The 19,540-nt window shown below is 34.2% G+C and overlaps 1 protein-coding gene and 2 long non-coding RNA genes across 11 annotated transcripts in view; 2 read left to right on the forward strand and 1 right to left on the reverse strand.

The window, feature by feature from the left end:
• The window catches only part of LOC107997579 (DNA-directed RNA polymerases I, II, and III subunit RPABC3), a 59,345-nt gene that overhangs the window by 16,206 nt on the left and 23,599 nt on the right, over positions 1–19,540 (forward strand). For 3 of the 9 annotated variants that reach the window (XM_017056269.3, XM_017056270.3, XM_062074776.1), the window contains 2 exons: positions 7,922–8,005; positions 13,329–13,509. In XM_017056269.3, coding sequence (XP_016911758.1) covers positions 7,922–8,005; positions 13,329–13,509 — 265 coding nt within the window. Of the gene's footprint in view, positions 1–522; positions 7,549–7,583; positions 7,776–7,921; positions 8,006–13,328; positions 13,510–19,540 lie in introns of those variants that run through there. The other 6 variants (XM_017056273.3, XM_062074773.1, XM_062074774.1 and 3 more) reach the window with 6 other exon arrangements.
• LOC133666079 (uncharacterized) lies at positions 10,300–13,351 on the reverse strand. The gene is made up of 2 exons (XR_009829661.1): positions 10,973–13,351; positions 10,300–10,815 (listed from the first exon to the last, which is right to left on the reverse strand). It is a non-coding gene; the product is annotated as an uncharacterized LOC133666079 (long non-coding RNA).
• LOC133666080 (uncharacterized) lies at positions 13,516–19,335 on the forward strand. The gene is made up of 2 exons (XR_009829662.1): positions 13,516–18,757; positions 19,056–19,335. It is a non-coding gene; the product is annotated as an uncharacterized LOC133666080 (long non-coding RNA).

Raw genomic sequence — 19,540 nt, forward strand, 5'->3', positions numbered from 1 at the left:
TTTGCCTAGTTGAAATCAATCGACGAGAGATGTACGAGGTCCCTATAATTCGTTACGTGCGATCGACCTTCGACTCATCGAGTGGCTTCGCTGATCGTCAATTTGGCTGACGTGTTCGGCTCGATGTATGCTGTTTTATTAAATCGATCAGCAAACGTATCCTCCCTTTTCGTCTTCGATTTCCGCGCGACGTTGCCGTCTTTTTCTTCTGATTCATCTTGTCTATTATCTTTTGTCTTGAATCATCACCAGAGACAATACGATTTCAAGATTAAAATTCAAATTTTAACATATATATTCTTCAACATATATTCTCCAATTATGCGTTTAAGAAAAAAAATACGGAGAGCTAATTGTAGGTTAGAAAACCCGCTCTACGATGCTTCTGAATAAATTAACTCGAAAAAAAGAGAGTTCCAGAAACATTTTTGTTATTTCGTTTAGAATATGATAAGAAATGAACAAATATTGCACAAATAATCGGACATACATGCATAAATAATACAAAATTTTAAATCCCAGGTCTGAGCTATAAGAAGGAAGCCAGAAGGATTGCTAAAATTCCACGCGGTTCGTCCTGAGCTAATTAAAAGATTTCTCATCCTCCGTCGATCTTCCTCGATCAAAGAAAATAAGAGAGGCCCTTGGTATTAATTGACACTTGGAAAAACTAGTAACCCAAAGCTAAAAAACAAAGAAAGGAAAAAAAAAGGGCCGATATCCAAGGAAACAACATAACAAAAGAAGAGGGAAGGGAGGGAAAAATGAGAAGGGAGAGGGAGAGGGGAAATAGTGAAATGGTTGCATGTAGTGTGTATTTGATGATCGTCGCGTAGTTGGAATTAAAAGCTTCGGCATGGAAGAAGAAGAAGAAGCGAGAAAGAGAAAGATAGGAAGGCTAACTGTGCGCGAGCTGCGGGGAATGGGGGTGCGGGAGATGCGTCACCGGGGAGGTGGTGGCTACCACCCTCGCCCTCCGTGGCTCTTTTGAAGGTCAAGGTTTCCCGCCCCTCTCTGTCTACATACGTATACGTATACGTGTGTACGTGTGTGTGTGGCGGGCAAGAAGATTACGAGGGGGTTAGAAGGGGGGTTGCAGGCGTAGAAGTGTTGGTGAACAAGGACGAGGCGAGGGGTAGATCGGAGTATGCGTGGGTGGCCGGGGGTGTGTGCCAGGGGTGGCGAGAGCCCGGTGCCCAGTATTTATAGCGCTTGCGAACCGGTCGATAGCGGATAGCGACACTGCGCAGTTGGGAAGCCCTCGTACCGAACTCCAAACCCCCTTCCCACCGCGCCTACTCTCTCCATTCCGTCCTTGTCCCTCGCTATCTCTCTCAGAGCCTAGCTTCGCGTTCACCCTTTACCCGACCTCTTACTTGCTCGGCCACCCCTTTCGTATCAAGGCTTTTTCCTCCCTCTTTCTTGTGTGTACATTTTCCATCTTCCTCTTTTTTCTTCTTTTTTCCCCCCTTTTTTCTCTTTCTCTCTCTTTCTTTCTCCTGCCTCTGTGTTCCGTTCTATCAATCTTCCCTCTTTAAACTTAATTTTTTTTCCCGTAATATCGCAATAGGCGAACAGAGAAAGGGAAAAAGAGAGAAGATTTTCCTCCGGGATATTAGTCATGGATATATAACACGGTGGGATGTACCGCTGCGGGGGACGCGGAATGGTCGATATTGATATTGATTGGAAGTTTTTAACGGCCGAGAGTTTAGAAGTTGCGCCTTACCGAGCGTCACGGAGAGAAATCGCCATGGAGATCATGTTTCGTCCGATGGATCGGGCAATCGCGTGACCGGCCGAATGTTTTCAGGTTTCCTCGCTAAATTACCTCGGTTCTAGATCTGTTCTCTTTATCTGGAGTATTCTTTCCAGTCCGAAATTAAGAACCTTCTCGTTTCTTTTCTTCTTCGTTTCGTAATCGGCCAGTGTCCAGGATGAAAAAAGACATTATGAAAACATTGTTCGCGCTCTTGGAAACGGGCGCGTCTCTCTTAAGCGGCGCGTAGTGGTCGTGTATCGTCCGTTTTATGCGCATCCTAAGTATAGGAAGCTCCAGTCTATTTTCGCGGTAATTCATGATATACGCTATCGGAAAGTAAGCGTTGACTGATGGCGCTAAATAAAGCCGACGGATTATCGAGTGGAAGACTATTATAAGTATCATTCGACACGTTTGTGCATACTGATTGGCGAGAAAAATAGTTAATGGGCTTAGCGGAGAGGAGTTAAATAACATTAACAAATTAATAACCTCCATTTATAAACTTTTTTTTTTTTTTTTGAAAAATGGAATCTGTAATTCTTCAAGATAAGCTTGATACGCGAATAGGGTAATCGGAATTCATCTGTAATTAAAAATTATTTTTCTAAAAAATTAGCATTAAACGCATTTTATCTGAAGATTTATTAACTGTATTTAAAATATTCACGTTCGTTTTTCACGGATAAGCCTGGAAGTGAGAAATTGATTAAGGATAATTGAAGAAATAAAAAAAGGAATAGATAAGAAAAAAGATCGAAGCTAATGGAAAAAGAAAAACTGGGAATAGGAATCTCGACAGACAGAAAAGCGAGAGAAAGAAAAAACAGAGATGAGTGTATCGTTAGATAAAGAAACTTGTCTGGGGGAAAAAAGCACGAGAAAGCGAAATATTAACGTATGTACCTGCTACAGAAAGCAGGAGGGAGAAAGATGAAACGGAATGGTGGAAGATGACGAAACAGAGGTAGAGTATGAGTGAAACAACGAAGAGGAGAAAAGGGAGGTCAGAGGGTTGCCGAGCACCGCCCCTATCATGGTGGGGGTGGATCTATTGCCATCTTCGTCCGGCATGCCAGGAGGGTTGGTATCCCTACTCGTCGCCTTCACCATGAACCAGGAAAAGACAGTCTTTCAAGGGGAAGAATAGACAAGGATAAGCGAGGCGTGGGCGTTTCTATAGAGGAAGATGGAAGCTGCTTAACACGAGAGAGAGGCAAGATGGTTGGTGATCGGTGGCTAGATAGGAAAAAGAGGGATAGAGAGTGAAAAGAGGGTGTAAGAGAGACAATAGAGAGAGGGGAAGGTTCCGTGCGTTTCGTTGGAGAACTCTAACTACCGGCCGACCGTAAAGGTCGTCGTTGCGTTTCTCTCTCTCTCTCTCTCTCCCCCCTCTCTTCTTCTTGCTTCTCTTTTTCCTATCCGTGGTCGTTTTCCATCGAGTCGCCGCGTCCTTTAACGACGAACCAGCTGGTAGCGACCGTTAGCGACGTGCTGCTGGGATTCAGTACGTCGTGTACTGCTCTCCACGAGGTGCACCAAGTGTTACCGGTTCAGATTTTCCTTTCACGGAAGTACAGTAGATATTCGAGGTCGTTGCGAAAGATCGTTGAAAGTGTATCGAAACGATAGTGGAGAATGAACAGAATCGGAAGAAAATCGGATAAAAAAAAAAACGGTTTAAGAGAGAAGATTGAAGAGGAAAATTGGAATTGCATCGAGGGAACGCGGTAATCTTGTGGGAAATGTGCCATTTTCTATCTTTCTCTGGTGGGAAGAAAATTTAAAGGGATCTGGGAAGAGGATGTGGCGGGAGGGGTTAGGACTATGTGTTGGGGCGGTGAAGGTGAGAGGGCAGTTAAAGGATGAAATAGAGTGGGAAGTAGGGATGACGGGGAAATTGAGTCTGTTTCCTTGTATCCCGTTCGCCGAGCCCCGTGCCATTAGTTGACCATGAAGGCGTATGGTTGCGTATCTCTCTCTCCCTATGGAGAGACCAGCTGACAGATCCGTTCAAGTGAAACAAATTTGGCACGTCGATTTTTATTTCGAGTGAACGTCCAGTGTTCGTTATGTTGTACATTTAAATGTAATTACAACGAAAATATAACGGTAATCGTCGTTCGCGAAGAAAAAGGGAGACGAGCCAGGCAAAACAACAAAACGGAGAAGAAAAAAAAGAGGAACGCTTCTTAATTGCGAGAAGAAGACGAGATGGATATTTTTAACGAATTTTTTTATTAATACCGGTTCCACCTGGGCACCGCATTAAGTCCAATTAGCCGACACAAAAGCGGAAAAATCCTGGTCTCAACGATCTTTTTTATTAGTATCGCACAAAGGAAGGAACGCAACCCCTGTCGTTTCGGTATTTAAAGAAACATACGTATATTTCGCCGAGCGAGAAAAGGATAAATAAGTATTATTTTGGGGGGGGAAAGAGGATGACGAAGATTTCTCGGAACGTGTGTGGGAGTATATATATCCCTGTCCGATGGCGGGGAGTTCGCCAGGACCAGCCAGCGAAAACCACCCCTCTCACCCCTTTCCAGGAGAGAAACGAAAACATAGAGGGAGCTAGAGTGCGACAGGTGGAGAACAAGGATGGGATACTAGCACAGAGGGGAGGAGGACCGAGCATTTCGGGGTAGCGAAGAAGGAGAGAGACAGCTAGTTGTGTGACGAGCAAGAGAGCGATAAAGAGGAGATGGCGGTGGTGAAGAAGGGCGGCTGGTGATCGACGGGTGAGAGGGGAAAAGTTAGAGGGTGAGAGTTGGGGCGGCGGAGTGGGGGAATAGAGGCAGGTTCCGTGCGTTTCGTTGGAGAACTCGTACCACTGGGTGACCGTAAAGGTCGTCGTTGCTCTCTCTCTCTCTCTCTCTCTCTGCTCTGCTCTGCTCTGCTCTGTCTCTGTCTCTGTCTGTCTCTCTCCATCGGTACATAGAAGTCTAGCAGCTGGCAGCAACGTCAGCAACGAGGAACGGATCAGTCCACCGTGTGCCAGCCTCGAGGTCCGTGTCTTCTTTCTCTCTCTTCTCTCCTTTCTCTCTTTCACTCTTTCTCTCTTTCTCTCCCTTCCTCTCTCTCTGTCTGGATCCTTTGATCATCGTTCGCGATGTGGAGATTCTTGCTTCGAATAATACACGATAGATTGTCAATATCATACATGATTTTCGAAATCGAGTATGTTTTATTTATCTTATTATTTCTTACTTCTCCTGTTTATTATTCGTTTATTTTTCACCGTGTCACAAATAAGTATTTGAAGTTGTTCCCGAGAAGAAGGATGAAACGAAAGGAAATATACACGAAGAAAACTCACAAGATACCGAAGTTGTTACGTGATTAGGATTCGATCACACGACGTTTGGATGAATGATGGAAAGATTGGTATATATAAAGCAAGGGGATCCGGAAAAAGAGTATTTAAAGGAAATCAGCTGGCAAAGTGACGGGGGCGGCCATCGTTCACGCGATCATGGAATTACAATCGAGGATTGACGATTACCGTGAGTAATTGGAGGAAGTTAAATTCCGTAGAAATCGCGTAGACGGGGAAAAAATACGTTGCCCTTCCAATCGTTGTTTTCGAATTAAACGGCTGATTCGTTATTTCGTACGATGCTTATAAGTGTTGTACAGCTCTGCTAGATGTTAATCAATTTTTTGATCATTAGAGGCACGTAGTGTGAATGATATATATATATATATGTACAAAAGTATACATGTTTGCGTTATTTTTATCTCGATGAGATCTGTTGCAATTTCGATAGTCTGTTTTTTTTTTTTTTTTTTATTATCCGGTTATCATCCACTCACGTTTTTAACCTCTGGTTTTGTTTGACGTGTCTTCTGATGTTACACAACTTGAAAATGGGAATTAAGTGTGTAAATATAAAATGTGCCGCCGTTGAAAATGTGACGGGTATTTGCGTTCTATTGTCTTCACGTTTTTGCTCCCCTTTTCCGCCTGATCATGCTCCTTCCTTCCCGTTTTCATCGATCTCGTGACGTCTCAAGATCGTTTAATTCTTCGTTAATATCAATGTGCAGTGTTTCTCGTTGTTTCGTTATCGTGAAATAATTGCTTATCGGTGGAATTAATATTGTTGGACTTTGAATTCATATCAAAAAATCCAAGATACGCGAAAAAGAAACATTTCAGATGGCTTTAAGCCAAATTTCTGCGAGGAAGTTTCGTAAAAGAAATTATTCGCATTCGGTATTGGATAAAGTTTCTATTTCTTCGGTGCACGCGGCAAAATCGAAGTCACGTTTTTAGCAAAACGATTGGCGAATGTAGAACTTTGCACGCTTTACACGTATCGCGTTTTTTACTTAAAAATAAATAACGAGAAGTAACGAGAATAATTGCGCGAGCTAGTCTATCGTCGAACGTTTTACGAGCTTGTCGACCAAGCGAATCGTGTGCATAATATTGCATACTTAAAATGTACACTGAGTCACGTAGACGAAAGACATTTCATTAATTCACGCAAATTCGATGTGAACAATGAGATACATACAAATTAGGCCCATCCCTGAACAATTTCTCGAACGAGCATATTGATGGCAAAGTACCGTTCACCAACCACGAAATAATAACTAAAAATCAATGTAATCTGTTAAGAAATATCGAAGAAAAATATTGTTCAATTTTTGGATAATTGAGAATATTTTATATTTCGTGTGTATAAAAAATTATTTTATATATTTAGAAACATTCGTTCGAAAATAATCTTTTTGATGTTGTAAAATTTACATTTTTCTTAAATCAACTTGTCCGCAATGTTACCGTTGCGATGCAATTTCATTTCGGTGGATGTCTGTTATTTCATGCCTTACTACTGAATTATAGTGTCGTATTACCGCCCTCTATTCCCGGTTACGTTCCACGGTTTATGTTTGACATGTGTAATCTAAGAAAATCGTCATTCCGATTGAGATCGCAAAGAAGTTCAAAAATATGTTTGAAATTGCCGCGTCACGCGGACGGGTCCATTGCAATCATCGTCACGATGATGCAGTTGAGATCTTATTGGTCGGTTCCCTGCAGCAATGGCGTTAGGGAATATGAGGTGCCTCATACAAGGACGAATTATGCAATTGGAACGAGATACGGTTCACCGTCACTAATAACAAATTATTGTTTGAGTGCGAACGAAAATCAGGTGACTCGGAGTGATATGTTGAAGTATCTGTTCTCATAATGCAATATAACGTCGAATGTAACTTCACGTTGGTAGTTTCAAGGACAGTTTGTTTACAAATTGTAGATCGTAATTCGAGACAGACGGATAATTGATCTGTATATGATATAATTTTGTTTCCGGTATTTTTTTTTAATTAAACTGATCTTAAATTTGAATTTCGTTAAATTTTATATGGAAAATTAGTTTAATGTTATTTCAATTGATTGAAAAGAAAATACGTTCAAACATGAAATTTTTTATATATTTACAAAAAGAAAAATGCAAAAAAAAAAACAGAGAAACAAAAATATAAGGTTTTCCTCGGCAATTACATACCTACCGCAAGCTTACGTGTTCAAACTAGCCACAAGTGCACATGTGAGAGAAAATGCATTCGCACACACACGTAGTTATATGTATTCTCTAATGAATGTTCGAGCCCTCCTCGTCGCCTATATGGGCGAGTTTCGCGAGTGTCGGATCGACGATAAATTCGTATCGTGAATCAAATGCGATTGGTTGGCTGACAGTGACGTCAAACGGCCGGTGGGCAGCCGTCAAGTGGCACGACTGCGTCGCGTTCGTCGGAGATGTGTAAAAATTCGCTTCCTTTTTTCCCCTTCTCTCTTCTTTTCCAATAACTCCATAATCGGAACCTCCCGACTACTACCACAACGACGACGAATTTACCAAAGACTATGAGTCATCTATGGCTGAAGCATCCGTCGCGTGATGTTTTACCTTTTTTTTTTTTTTTTTACGCGACATAATATAACGAATGTTTCCTCTCGTTAGAATTAATTGGATTCCGCGTCTCTTATGTATAAAATTTGTTGCTTGATTTGTTCCGTATATATGTTATACGCGCGTATATTATACCTAGCGATAACAATTTCTTTTTCTATTTCTTTTTTTCGGTTTTTTCCTTGACTGGATGGCGATCGATGATGATGGGTGGTGGTTACAGTGAGCAGGCTCCATTGCGAGTCCGAGTCCTTCAAAATGGACTTAATCCTGGACATCAACAGCTGGCTGTATCCCATGGAACTTGGTGAGTGTTCTTCAATAATTTTTTTCTATATTAAAATGTATATTAATTTAAGAATAATTATGGATATTACGATAGATCAAAAATTATATTAATAATTTCCTTCATCAAAAATAATTAATATTTTTTTAGATTCAATAAGTTTAATGAAATTATAAAAATATTTTTATTGAAAATATATGTGATAAGGACTTTGCTCATATGTAGATATAATTTAATTTTTTGTCAAATTTAATAATGTCAAATTTAATCTAATAAAGCAACTTCGTATCGTATCAAATAAAGCACTTATAATTCTTTGATTGATAAGAATTTGTTTTGCGTAATTTTAATTTTACATAAAATCATACAGATTTGAATTTTATTTATGTGAATTAAAAATTTTAATAATAATGATAGAAGGTAAATATTTTTCAAAATTTTACATCGAATCATTTTAATGGATGTTATTTTTTGACTTGTCTTCTTATATTAAAACTTAAATTGTAATTTTCACTTGACAATGTTTTCGAAAGGAAAATGTAATTAAACAATGTCTGATGAAGGGATAACTTAGCGTGCATGAAAATTCTGTTTGCTATAATACAGAGGAGCTGTCAGGGCTTGGGCGTTTGTTTACATCGCGCGCGACTCGCAACTTCGTGTGTATACACTTGTTCTATACAGTTACGATCCTGGAAATGCTGCAAAATAAATATGTAGTTTATTATCTCGTATAATTCAACATACGTTTTAAAATTTTCATTATCTTTGTTAGATATTTTAGATATACATTATTTAATAGATATACTATCCGTTCATAAAAAGATTGCAAATAGAAAAAGTATGGCTATCTAATATTTTTATTTTATTATACATATTATTATAAATATTTTCGTAATTTTGAAATGGTCATATCAACAATCATATCTACAATCAAATTGCTTGATAAAAAATATATCAAGTGTGACACGAAACAGAATGATGATTTATAATATCCTACTATTGTCAATAGTATACTCAGACGTAAAGATTCTTCGTTTCCTTTCTGCAATTTCTCTAACCTGGACGAATAGTACATTATTATTATTATTACGATTAATATAATATTCAAATATGAATTATATTTATAATAATATTATGATAAAGTTGAATTATATCTATACAGTTGATAACTTATTATTAGTTCATGTAATAAATGAAAAATTTGTAATGACATCATTTCAAATAGGAGAAATATAATTTAATACATTGTTTTTTTATTCATTATTATATTTTTTATTCATGGAAGTACTTAATTTTAATCGAAATAGAAACGATATTAATAAAAACGATCAGCAATTGCTAATATCTAGATATAAATCAAACATTTGGTAAATAAATGAGAATAATATATTTGATTGTTACTTCGCATAGCATTATTGTGCGACATTCTTCTCCGTTACATTTGTCTATTTTAATTTCGAAGACCGATATATACATAGGAAATCGCGAATTTCAAAACGTAGAATAAGATATATGTCATATATGAGAATTGTTTAAAGAGTGGGCAAAAGAATGATAAATTTGGCAACTGTCATGATATTTAGGAATTTCTATTTTCTTTTTTGAGCAAATTTCAAATACCATCGCTTTATAATCGTAAGAAATATAAGAGTCATTGAAATTTTTCTATATTTTATCCGTTTATTATTGTTTTTTGAAACAAATTAATTATAAAAATTAGAAAGTAAATAGAAAGCAAATATTTTAATTTGAGAAACTAATATCGAAAGAACCAATATATGTATACATATAACACATCTTTGACCCTTGGTAAATGCGACACGTGTTCCTCACTAATAGAGACACGTGCTGTATCATGTTTGTTTTTTTATTCTCATGGTTCTTCTACTTCTTGGTTAGACGTACGAAGGACAACCTTGGCTAATGGACACTGGTGAAACGTGTTCTGCACAGCTCAAAGCAACTTACTGTTGGTTACTATGTACTTATATATGTCTAACTTTCAAGGTGACTTCAATCGCTTTTTTTTGTGCCAATGAACTGTTCTCTGACGAACTTAGACACGTGAATCATTCGTTTTCGAAGATGTAGATATAATATATTTTTATCTCTTTTTGAAAACAGCGATATTCTTCTATCATTTAATTTGAATCTTTAACATTATTCTCTTATAAATTTCATATCTTTGAGAAAACTGCTAAAACTCATGTCAACATGACTTTCTTCATAAATTGATGGTAAAGATCATCCGCTTGGTTAATGTTTATACTACTATTATTCATCCGGATAACTGTCATTAATGAAAGCAGGAATATAAAGAAAAAATATTTATTGATTATTGAAGTGTAGAAGAATAAATGTATATAACAATTAGATTATTAGACAATTTTTTAATTATTCTTAAATTAGAATAAACTTATCATCAGTTAAGAAAAGTCAGTTAAGATAGATGAAAAAAATAGCATTCGTGATATATTAGATTCATAAATGCGCCCAAGGCCACGTCACGCTGCAGCAAACTCCCAACCCCCCACCCTTCAAATATCGTCATTTTGACTCGTCTCACGAACAGTTCTGGATGTATCTCGTTGATTCGGGCGCTGCAGAGGGAGTGGGTGCGTCACACCCACCGATAGCAAGGGTGGGAGAAAGAGGTGGGGTACACCGCATCGTCGATCCACCCCTGCCTGCTTACTATGTTTACAGATTCATATCCTGTTTTTGCTACTTTGAAGATTCTCTTCTGTCTTTATTCCCCCACAAGTTTTAATATCGCGTAGTTTTATTTTATCTCTTCCTCTTATCTTTTCGTAATATTATTCTACTTCCTATTATTTATCAAAAAACAAACATTATAGTAAAAACTACAAATATATTCAAAATCATTATCAAATATTTCATAGAAAATAAAAATTTAATGGACATAATATAATCTATAATCTAATCTAAATTTATTATAAAAAAGAATCGAGATCATCGGTTTACCGTTGGCGAGGAGCAAAGAGGCGGGATGGATTTTGCAGGAAGGAGCTTGTCGATTGTGCAGAACAGAGTGAGATAGAATTGCGTTTGGGAAGGGGAACGAAGGTTAGTCCATAGGGCCAGGCAGTCCCGCTGTATTGACGCGCGGCGCACAGGCTTGCGCGAGATGACGCAATCTCCCTCCCATGCGCCCGGCTTTGCTCGTACCACGTTCTACTCCCCTCTCTTCGTCCCGTTCGCTCGTGTTTCACTCCTCTCTCCTACCTCACCCGGCAGCTCCCATAAGTTCAATGCCAAGGTCAAAACGTCCACGACTCGTAGCCGTGTCGGTCGCGATACTCGTTCGCTGGGAGAAGTAGCTGTGTATGTGTGTCCGTGCTCTCTCTCTGATCGTATGCTTATTTGCTGGTATCGCTCATCCATCGTCGTGGTCATCATCGTTGTGTCGTTTCATCGTGTATTCACATTTACCTTCCTGTCGCGTATCGCGCGCGCTTTTTCTACCGGTTTCTTCGCCGATGCGCGTTACGTGCCATGATTTTGTACATGTACACGCAGTTTCGTTTCGCGTCGCGCGACTAACCTACATTACACGACGTACGGACATGTTGAATTACGCCAAGTTAAAATGTGTGTTATGATTGTGTCGAATACAAGCATCGAAAAAGAAATGAAATATTGCAAATAAATCGAAGTTAATGTAAATGTCATATGCAGTTATTCAAGAAATATCTTGAGTTGTGACTGTAACTGTTCTGAAATCATTTTGAGACAAATCATAGTGTAAATGTGTGAATATTGGAATATAGAACAAAAGTAGAATGTCCTACGCGACAAATACGGATGCGCATCATGTGAAGAATGGATATAAACTATCGTTAAGTTCTCTCTTTCTCTTGTCTGTGGTTGACGTCGTGAGACAAGATGGCGGTTTTCGATAGACCCCGGAACATGTTAAGCTGAATTCATGGGGGTGGTTAATGTTTCTGAATGTGTTACATAATATTATTAGCTTTTATTCTTTTTACATGAAACAGAGTTTTACTTAAACATTTATTCATAATGTATTGCAACATAATTTTGTGTGCCATATTTTTTCTTATATGTATATATATATATCGTATTGATGTTTTAAATAGAATCAAATATTTATAACACAGTGTAGTTAATAAGTTTAGACTTCGAAAACTTGCATTCTACGAATGCCTAAATTTAATATAAAGTGTTAATATATCCCTCTAATGTGAGCAAATTAACGATACGCGTTGCTGTCAGTGTCAAGGTTAATGCTGTAAATCACACGAGCCCATATCCTTTGCCGGGTTCGTATTGGTTAATATGACTGGGGTTGATAATATGATCCTGTATCGTTCAACTAGATAATCTATAATCGTTATGCTATTATCGTGATGTAAGCCTGACCCCATATACGTCTCGTAACATGATCAATTGGTTATGCAGATTTTTCCAGCTTCGTTTTCATTCGTCTTTATATTCCCCTCGACATTGCCACCGCCGGTAATATCGATTACCATACTATATGTATCATCGACACAGCATAGACTTTTAACCTTGACCCTTGTTCTCCAGGAATGGTAACCCTTCTTATGTGAGGGTTTCTTAATGTTTTATCTTTTAATTGAATAGATCTATATAGGATTCTTTTTAATGTTAATTTGTTAATTTTTATGTTAATATTTGACAATTTGTTTAATATAAGTATAATTTAATATTATGATATATATTTGTTTTCAGAATCAAACTTATTTTTATATATTTTCAATATATATTTTATATATTCATTTCAATTGCTTTTTGATTAAGCGTAATATTTTATGTAATTGGAAGATCTCAATTTTATAATTTCTTAGGATTACTTTATTCTTTGCATTCTTAATGCATAATGCATATAATGGCATAATGCATATAATCGACGTGATATATTGCAGTTTTCGTGTTTTTTGAATGTGACATATTGTATGACGTACTGTCATGTACAATATTGTGATATTATAATAAAATAGAAAAACGTTAATTGTTTCTTGTATGTTTATTGCACGCATATGTACATGTATCTAGTTGATGAAAATAGCAAAATGAAGATACAATAATTCTATTGGTTTAGATGCAATCAACCGTGAATTTCGTTCGAAACGTGGCGAAACGTTTGTAACGCCCCTAGTATATTTTTGATGCAGTTGCCTTGAGATTTATTATTAGATATCAATTTCCGTGTTCCGACATTGCAGATTTTTTCGTATTGACATTTAAACAAAGATAAAAAGATTTCAATGTTTTTATATTTTTTTCTAATTTATCCTTTAAAGAGTAATTTTCATTATTCTGAATTCTTTTACAGGTGATAAATTTCGTCTGGTTCTGGCTACGACTTTAAGAGAGGACGGTTATCCTGATGGAGGGGAGTGGAACGCGACAGAACAGGAAGGCGGTTCCAGAGCAGACAGTTTTGAATATGTGATGTCCGGTATGGTTTATCGAATCGAAGGTGATGAAGCAAGCAATGAACCCAGCAGTAGACTGTAAGTGATTACTTTTTTCATAAAATTTGATTTTTTTTTTTAACTAATATCTCAGTGATACTTAATAGAATAAAATATCAAACATTTTTGATTAGTAATTTTATGAATTATATCAGACTGAATAATAAATTGAAAACACAGTTAAAAATATATTATTATGAAATTAGTTAATAATTGATTTAATTATTTAATTTGATGATTAAGAATACTAAAAAATATAAAAAATTGATTGAATATGTCAAATCAGTATTGCTATTTTATTCTGTTACGGTCCACTGTAATCTCTTGGCGTATCATGCGTACACCACGCATGTATACGTCACATGCGTGACGTCATTCACACGCGTCGACGTGCGTAAACGTGCCCTCTTTTTCCTGTGATCTCTGATTGGCTCGCTTCCAGTGCTCAATGAAGTTCTAAGAGACTTTTTGAAACTACCGAAAACCATAAAGCGTCTTTCGGTAATGTAAAAAAAAAATAAAAAATAAAAAAGAATGCATTAATACTATATCTATCGCATTATCGCATTAAAAAGCATAAGCGTTTAACTTATATCTTAACAACTAATTTATATCAAAACGTAAAAATTAAGTATAATGATAAATTATTTTGCAATAATAAAATATACGATTCTTGGAATTTTGCGAATATACATAATATTGTAAATTTAAAATATTAATTTTTAATGAATATATGATTACATTCTATTTTGTCTGGTTATTTTATAAATAACAATTCTTGACCGGACTGTTAGATGAAAGCTGTATCGTGAAAGATACTGTTCCGTGATAACCCTGATTTAACTAACTTATCGTTTAACCTTGAAAGTTTACTACTGCAATATATATGTTGCAAAAGCCACTTTGATGTCTGATCAGTACCGGTCCCATCGTAAATTGTGCGCGCGAACTGTATCCGCTTTTGTGTATGTGTTTGAAATTAATTTCTATATCGCTATGAATAGAAGAATGCAGCGTAGCTGACGTTCGATAAGATAAGCAAATCTGTGATATTGTGCTTAAAGGGATTTTAAATCATTTATAAAGATTATATATAATTTTTGTTATATTATTACATATTTATATTTATCTTGTATTTTTTCATTTCAATTGTTTATATTTTTTTTTTAAAGATTATTCGACACAAGAAAGATGAATAGTTGTTTATTATAAAAAATCAAATAAGTTGATATGTGAAAATTAAATAAATTGAACATCTTTGAATTTAAATATTAAATTAAAATTTTTATTAGATAATTATTAGATAAAATGTTATTGGTAACTATCATAATAATATTTTAATGATAATGCAAAAGTTTGATTAAGAATCGAAAAGTCATTCGATGTCTAACGCCGCCTAGTTATTTTTCTTGTTGACGAAAAATTAAAATACTTGTTTTATCTTCGAAAATGATAGCAGTTGATTTATGACAATTTAAAATTGAATTTACAATTATTCAATATTGTAATGTTTTTCCTCATTTCGTTCATTATATGCAATTCAGTGATTTGTTCATAATTTTTTTTCTGTACATATTTACTTATTATTGCCAAGTTTTTATCGTATTCCTTATTTGTTTTCGAATTTTCAAAATCAGTTTTATTTTTTGTTTGCTATACTTTCTTTTTTTACGTGTATCAAGTATTTATTTAGTTTAAAATTTTTCAAGTTTTTTTTTTTCATATTATTTCGGCAGAAATAAAATGTATGATTTTTATGAGAAAATTATTCATTAATAAAAGGATGAATTTTGATATATTCATATATTTTTAATTGATGACAAAATAATGGAATAATATGAATATTATTAATATAGTGATAAATAAGAACTGAATATTGAAAGGAAACGAATTCCTTCGAATCTTGCTTTTAAAAAGCATTGAGGAAAGACAATCCATAAAAAGATACAATTATCATTTAACCCGTTCGGTCGGTAAGAGCGAAACGGAAATGGTGAAACGGGCTCTCGGAGAACAGGGAGCCACTCTGCGTTCACTCGGTGGGTAATGAAGCGGGTGAACACAGCTGGTGGTATCTCAGTTTTCTGAGGGCGTTAGCAGCCCATTGATTTACCTGCTGATTCCCTATGATGATTTTATGGAAGAAAAATGTGATATAGTAATAACAAAATCATAAAAAATATTAAGGAAACTATATAAAATATAAAATTCTATTTAGTATTTATAAAATTATATAATTATTTTATATTCAAAAATTTATGAATATGAATATATGAAGTTGTAATAAATGCTAGTTTCGTTTTAAGTAATATATAGATATATCATGGATTATAAACGTTAAATATTTACATTATCATATAGATTATATATCGATATTAGCTATTCGTAGATAAGCAAAGCTAAGAATTATTCGGATATTTTATAATACGATTGGTTTTAAATTCAAATAACGTGGCCCACCGCGATACGTCGCTATATGATATCATCAGTCTATTAAATAGGGGCGTGACAGGTGGGAAATGAATTATTGATCGGGGTCACTAGAAACCCTCAAATGGATACAATTAATCCTCTAGTTCACCAAACAACGTATAAGTACACTCGATGTTATCATAGTATTGGTGTGTTTCTAAAGATGAAAGTGATCTCCAATACGACGTATTTCATTCTAATCGAAATTAATCTCAAATTATTCAGATAAAAAGTATTTAATAAATTAAATATTTACTATTTTAAGAAATGAAAAATTGAAATATGAAAATCGTAACCAAAGTAACGATTTTATTCAAAATGCAATTAATTTAAAAAATTCATAAAAGTTTTGATTTATTTCGCAAGTGCGCATGCGCGAACGCCATAGATCGTATATTTGAAGTAGTTCATGGTGCGCGACACGCCAGGATGCGCACAAGGTCGGCCGGGCTGTCAAAATCAGCTGACTCTCGGGTGACCAATCAGCTGATTCCTTCAACTTCTCAGCAGGAGACTTTCCTTCTGACTTCGAAGACTTAGAGGGCGCTACTTTACGATTAGAATTCTGAATCAATTATTTCAATTCTTTTTATTTCTCCTTTTTTCAAAATCAATTTTTCTTAAATCAATTGTCTTTTAAACTAATTTGATTGTTCATTTAATTTAATTGATAATTAAAATTTATAATTAAATTTTAATGATTGAAAAATTGGAAAATTTATTTGAATTGAAATTTAATACAATTATTTCTCTTAGTTAGAAAATAAAAAATTTAATAAATTTTCTTATTAAAAGTTAATATAATTAGAAACCACATTAAAGATCTTATTATGCTTTCATTAAATCATTAAAATGTGTTAATTGTTAGTACTTATTTTGACATCATCATTTCCATTGTTATGATTAAATATCCTATAACAAAAAATACATATTTATCATGGAAATAAATTTGATTTCTGATAATTAAGTATTCATCGTTTAGAATAATTAAAAATAGAAATCCGAGTGACTTGAAGGACTTATCATTCATAGTGAAACAATAGACTCATGATGTGAAAAGTACTATTCAATGCTTCGATAATTAAGCGTTATCTTTTACTGATGCATTGAAAATTCTGCGCTGGAAATAATGCATTGACGATGTATACCATAGTTTCTGTTATCTACAATGCAAGCAGTAACGCACATTATATAGTATGTGTACATTCACTGTTTTGATAATTATATCACGATAGTGTAATTGGAATAATTGCTTCGCGTTATTCTGATTAAATCTTAATGAACTCTCAGTTTCTCTGTCTGTGATCAGCTTATGACAATCAACTGAAATAGATTATGTTTGTTAAGTAACAATTGTTTTTGAGTCAGAATTTTCTGGTTTTAAGATGTTATTATAGATTTTTTTCTGATGCTTTTTATAATACAAATAAATTTAAAATCAAGAAAAATTTTTAACATCAAGAAATATTATTTGCTCAAATATAATATATTTATATTTCTCAACAAATTTCAATTCTTATATTGTATAAAAATTTATCCAATAAAATTTATTTCATGAATTTATAAGAAATATAGTAAAGATGTATATAGTTCAACAAACAAGATCAACAGTATCACAACTTTAGGTAGACTAAATTCAAGGTTTCTGCACCTAAAAGGTTTTAATGCATTGTATTATATATCTTATTAGAATTCTAGTCTATAAAACACAGGGTCATTCGACTTACAAATCATTGAATCCCCAAAAACATCAAGATAATAATTAGCCATTAAATATGATTCGAAACAGTAATTTGATATTTATAGTGGAAATAAAGTATTCATTTTTTTTAGAATATTTAAAGTCTACATGTATAGTAATATATTATTATTTATGTGAAAAATAAAAATTAAAAATACATAATTCATATGTATATACGTAATTTATATTGAATATTTTTAAAATCTTTTAATTAAAAATGAATAAAAATCAATATCCAAAATAAATAAAAGTACTTTTCAAATCATAATTTCGCAAATGAATTTTATAACCTGACTTTCAAGATATATTTATATTTCTCTGTAGTATATCCGAGTACAGCTAACTCACTCATCGCAGTTATTTTAATTTACGATTTCATTATGTATCGCATCTATCAACTACGTTCAATATATATCGAAGTAAAATCGCTATATATACTTAAATTTCAAAATTCAGAGGATACATTATATAAAAAAATTATTAATTTTATTTCTATATATTTTTACAATATTTTGTAATTTTTGAAGAAACGTAACAAATGTCTTAAAATTTTTTGAACGGTGCTGTGTATAGATCTAGCAGATTTTTCAGTACATATGCATAGAATAGAGAATCAAAGTGAATATATTTGTCCTGATGTTGTAAATATATCCGCGCAACTTGGCGGAAAATTTAACCGCCACGTCATTCGAAGTTGCGTTCCGAGAAAACTCGCGCGAGCGCGGCAAAGAGGGAGTGCGACGAACGCTGTAAAAACGTCGCGTTGCGGCTCGTGAAAAAGGGTGGTCAAGGGGGACGTGGGGAAAGAAATTACATAAGATGCGCGTTGGGACGACGGGAATTGCAGCATGCCTTTTTGGCAGGAAGAAACGTTTTCATTCCGTCTAATGAGCACGTTCGTCTTTCGTGTGTTATCGATGAGTTTTTCCTATGCAGGAGCGTACATAAATTTATTAAATGATCCCAACGGTGAAATTAACAGTGCATTGATTTTTGAATTTGAAAAAATAATAGAAAAAAGATGATGAAAATTTTCAGAATAATTGGAACGAAAGAAAAGCAATTAATGAAGAGGTAATTATTTTCTGAAAATTTTTTACTTTACTTTAATTACTTTTTTTTTTTTTAAGTAGTTTTATGAGAATAAAAACTTTTTATTTTTGTCTTAAATATAAAATAAATAGAAATTTTGAAAAATATTGCGTAATAAATTATATAAAACATATATAACAAAAGATATTTTATATGAAAATTATTAACACATAAAATAAATGTGTAGTTAAAGAAATTTGTCCAGTACTGAATATATTATTTATATAACTTGCAAATAAAGAAATTGAGAAATAAAGTAATAAGAATAGAAATGTTTTAGATGCACTAATATTTCGTACGTTAGTGGTCAACTCGTAGCCTTGTACTCTAGAAGCACTATGTACATTGCATATAGACTGTTTGGAAGAGCGGAAAGAGGAAGGCAATGCATCGTCACGTAATGCAAGCATTATGCAATCTCGACCACTTAACAACAGCTGATCACATTTTTAACTTGCATAATTTTTTACAGCTACCATGTATAAAGAATAAGATTATATATTAATTTAAAAAAGTTATAAAAATATTTTTTCACGCATGAAATAAAATTTCAATCGAAATTTTTGATATTATATTTGATCTCTCTCTCTCTCTTTTTTTTTTTTTTTTTTTACAAAAACCATTATATTTAATATATAACTAAATGATTTAAATAAATAATCCATAATGAAAATATAAAATACCTTGAATATTAAACAGTTTTTTCTTTCACAATAATTTGATAATATTTTTTATAGTGAAATTAAGTAATAAATTATAGATTAT

The sequence above is a fragment of the Apis cerana genome, linkage group LG5 (assembly GCF_029169275.1).
Source record: "Apis cerana isolate GH-2021 linkage group LG5, AcerK_1.0, whole genome shotgun sequence".
NCBI lineage: Eukaryota > Metazoa > Arthropoda > Insecta > Hymenoptera > Apidae > Apis > Apis cerana.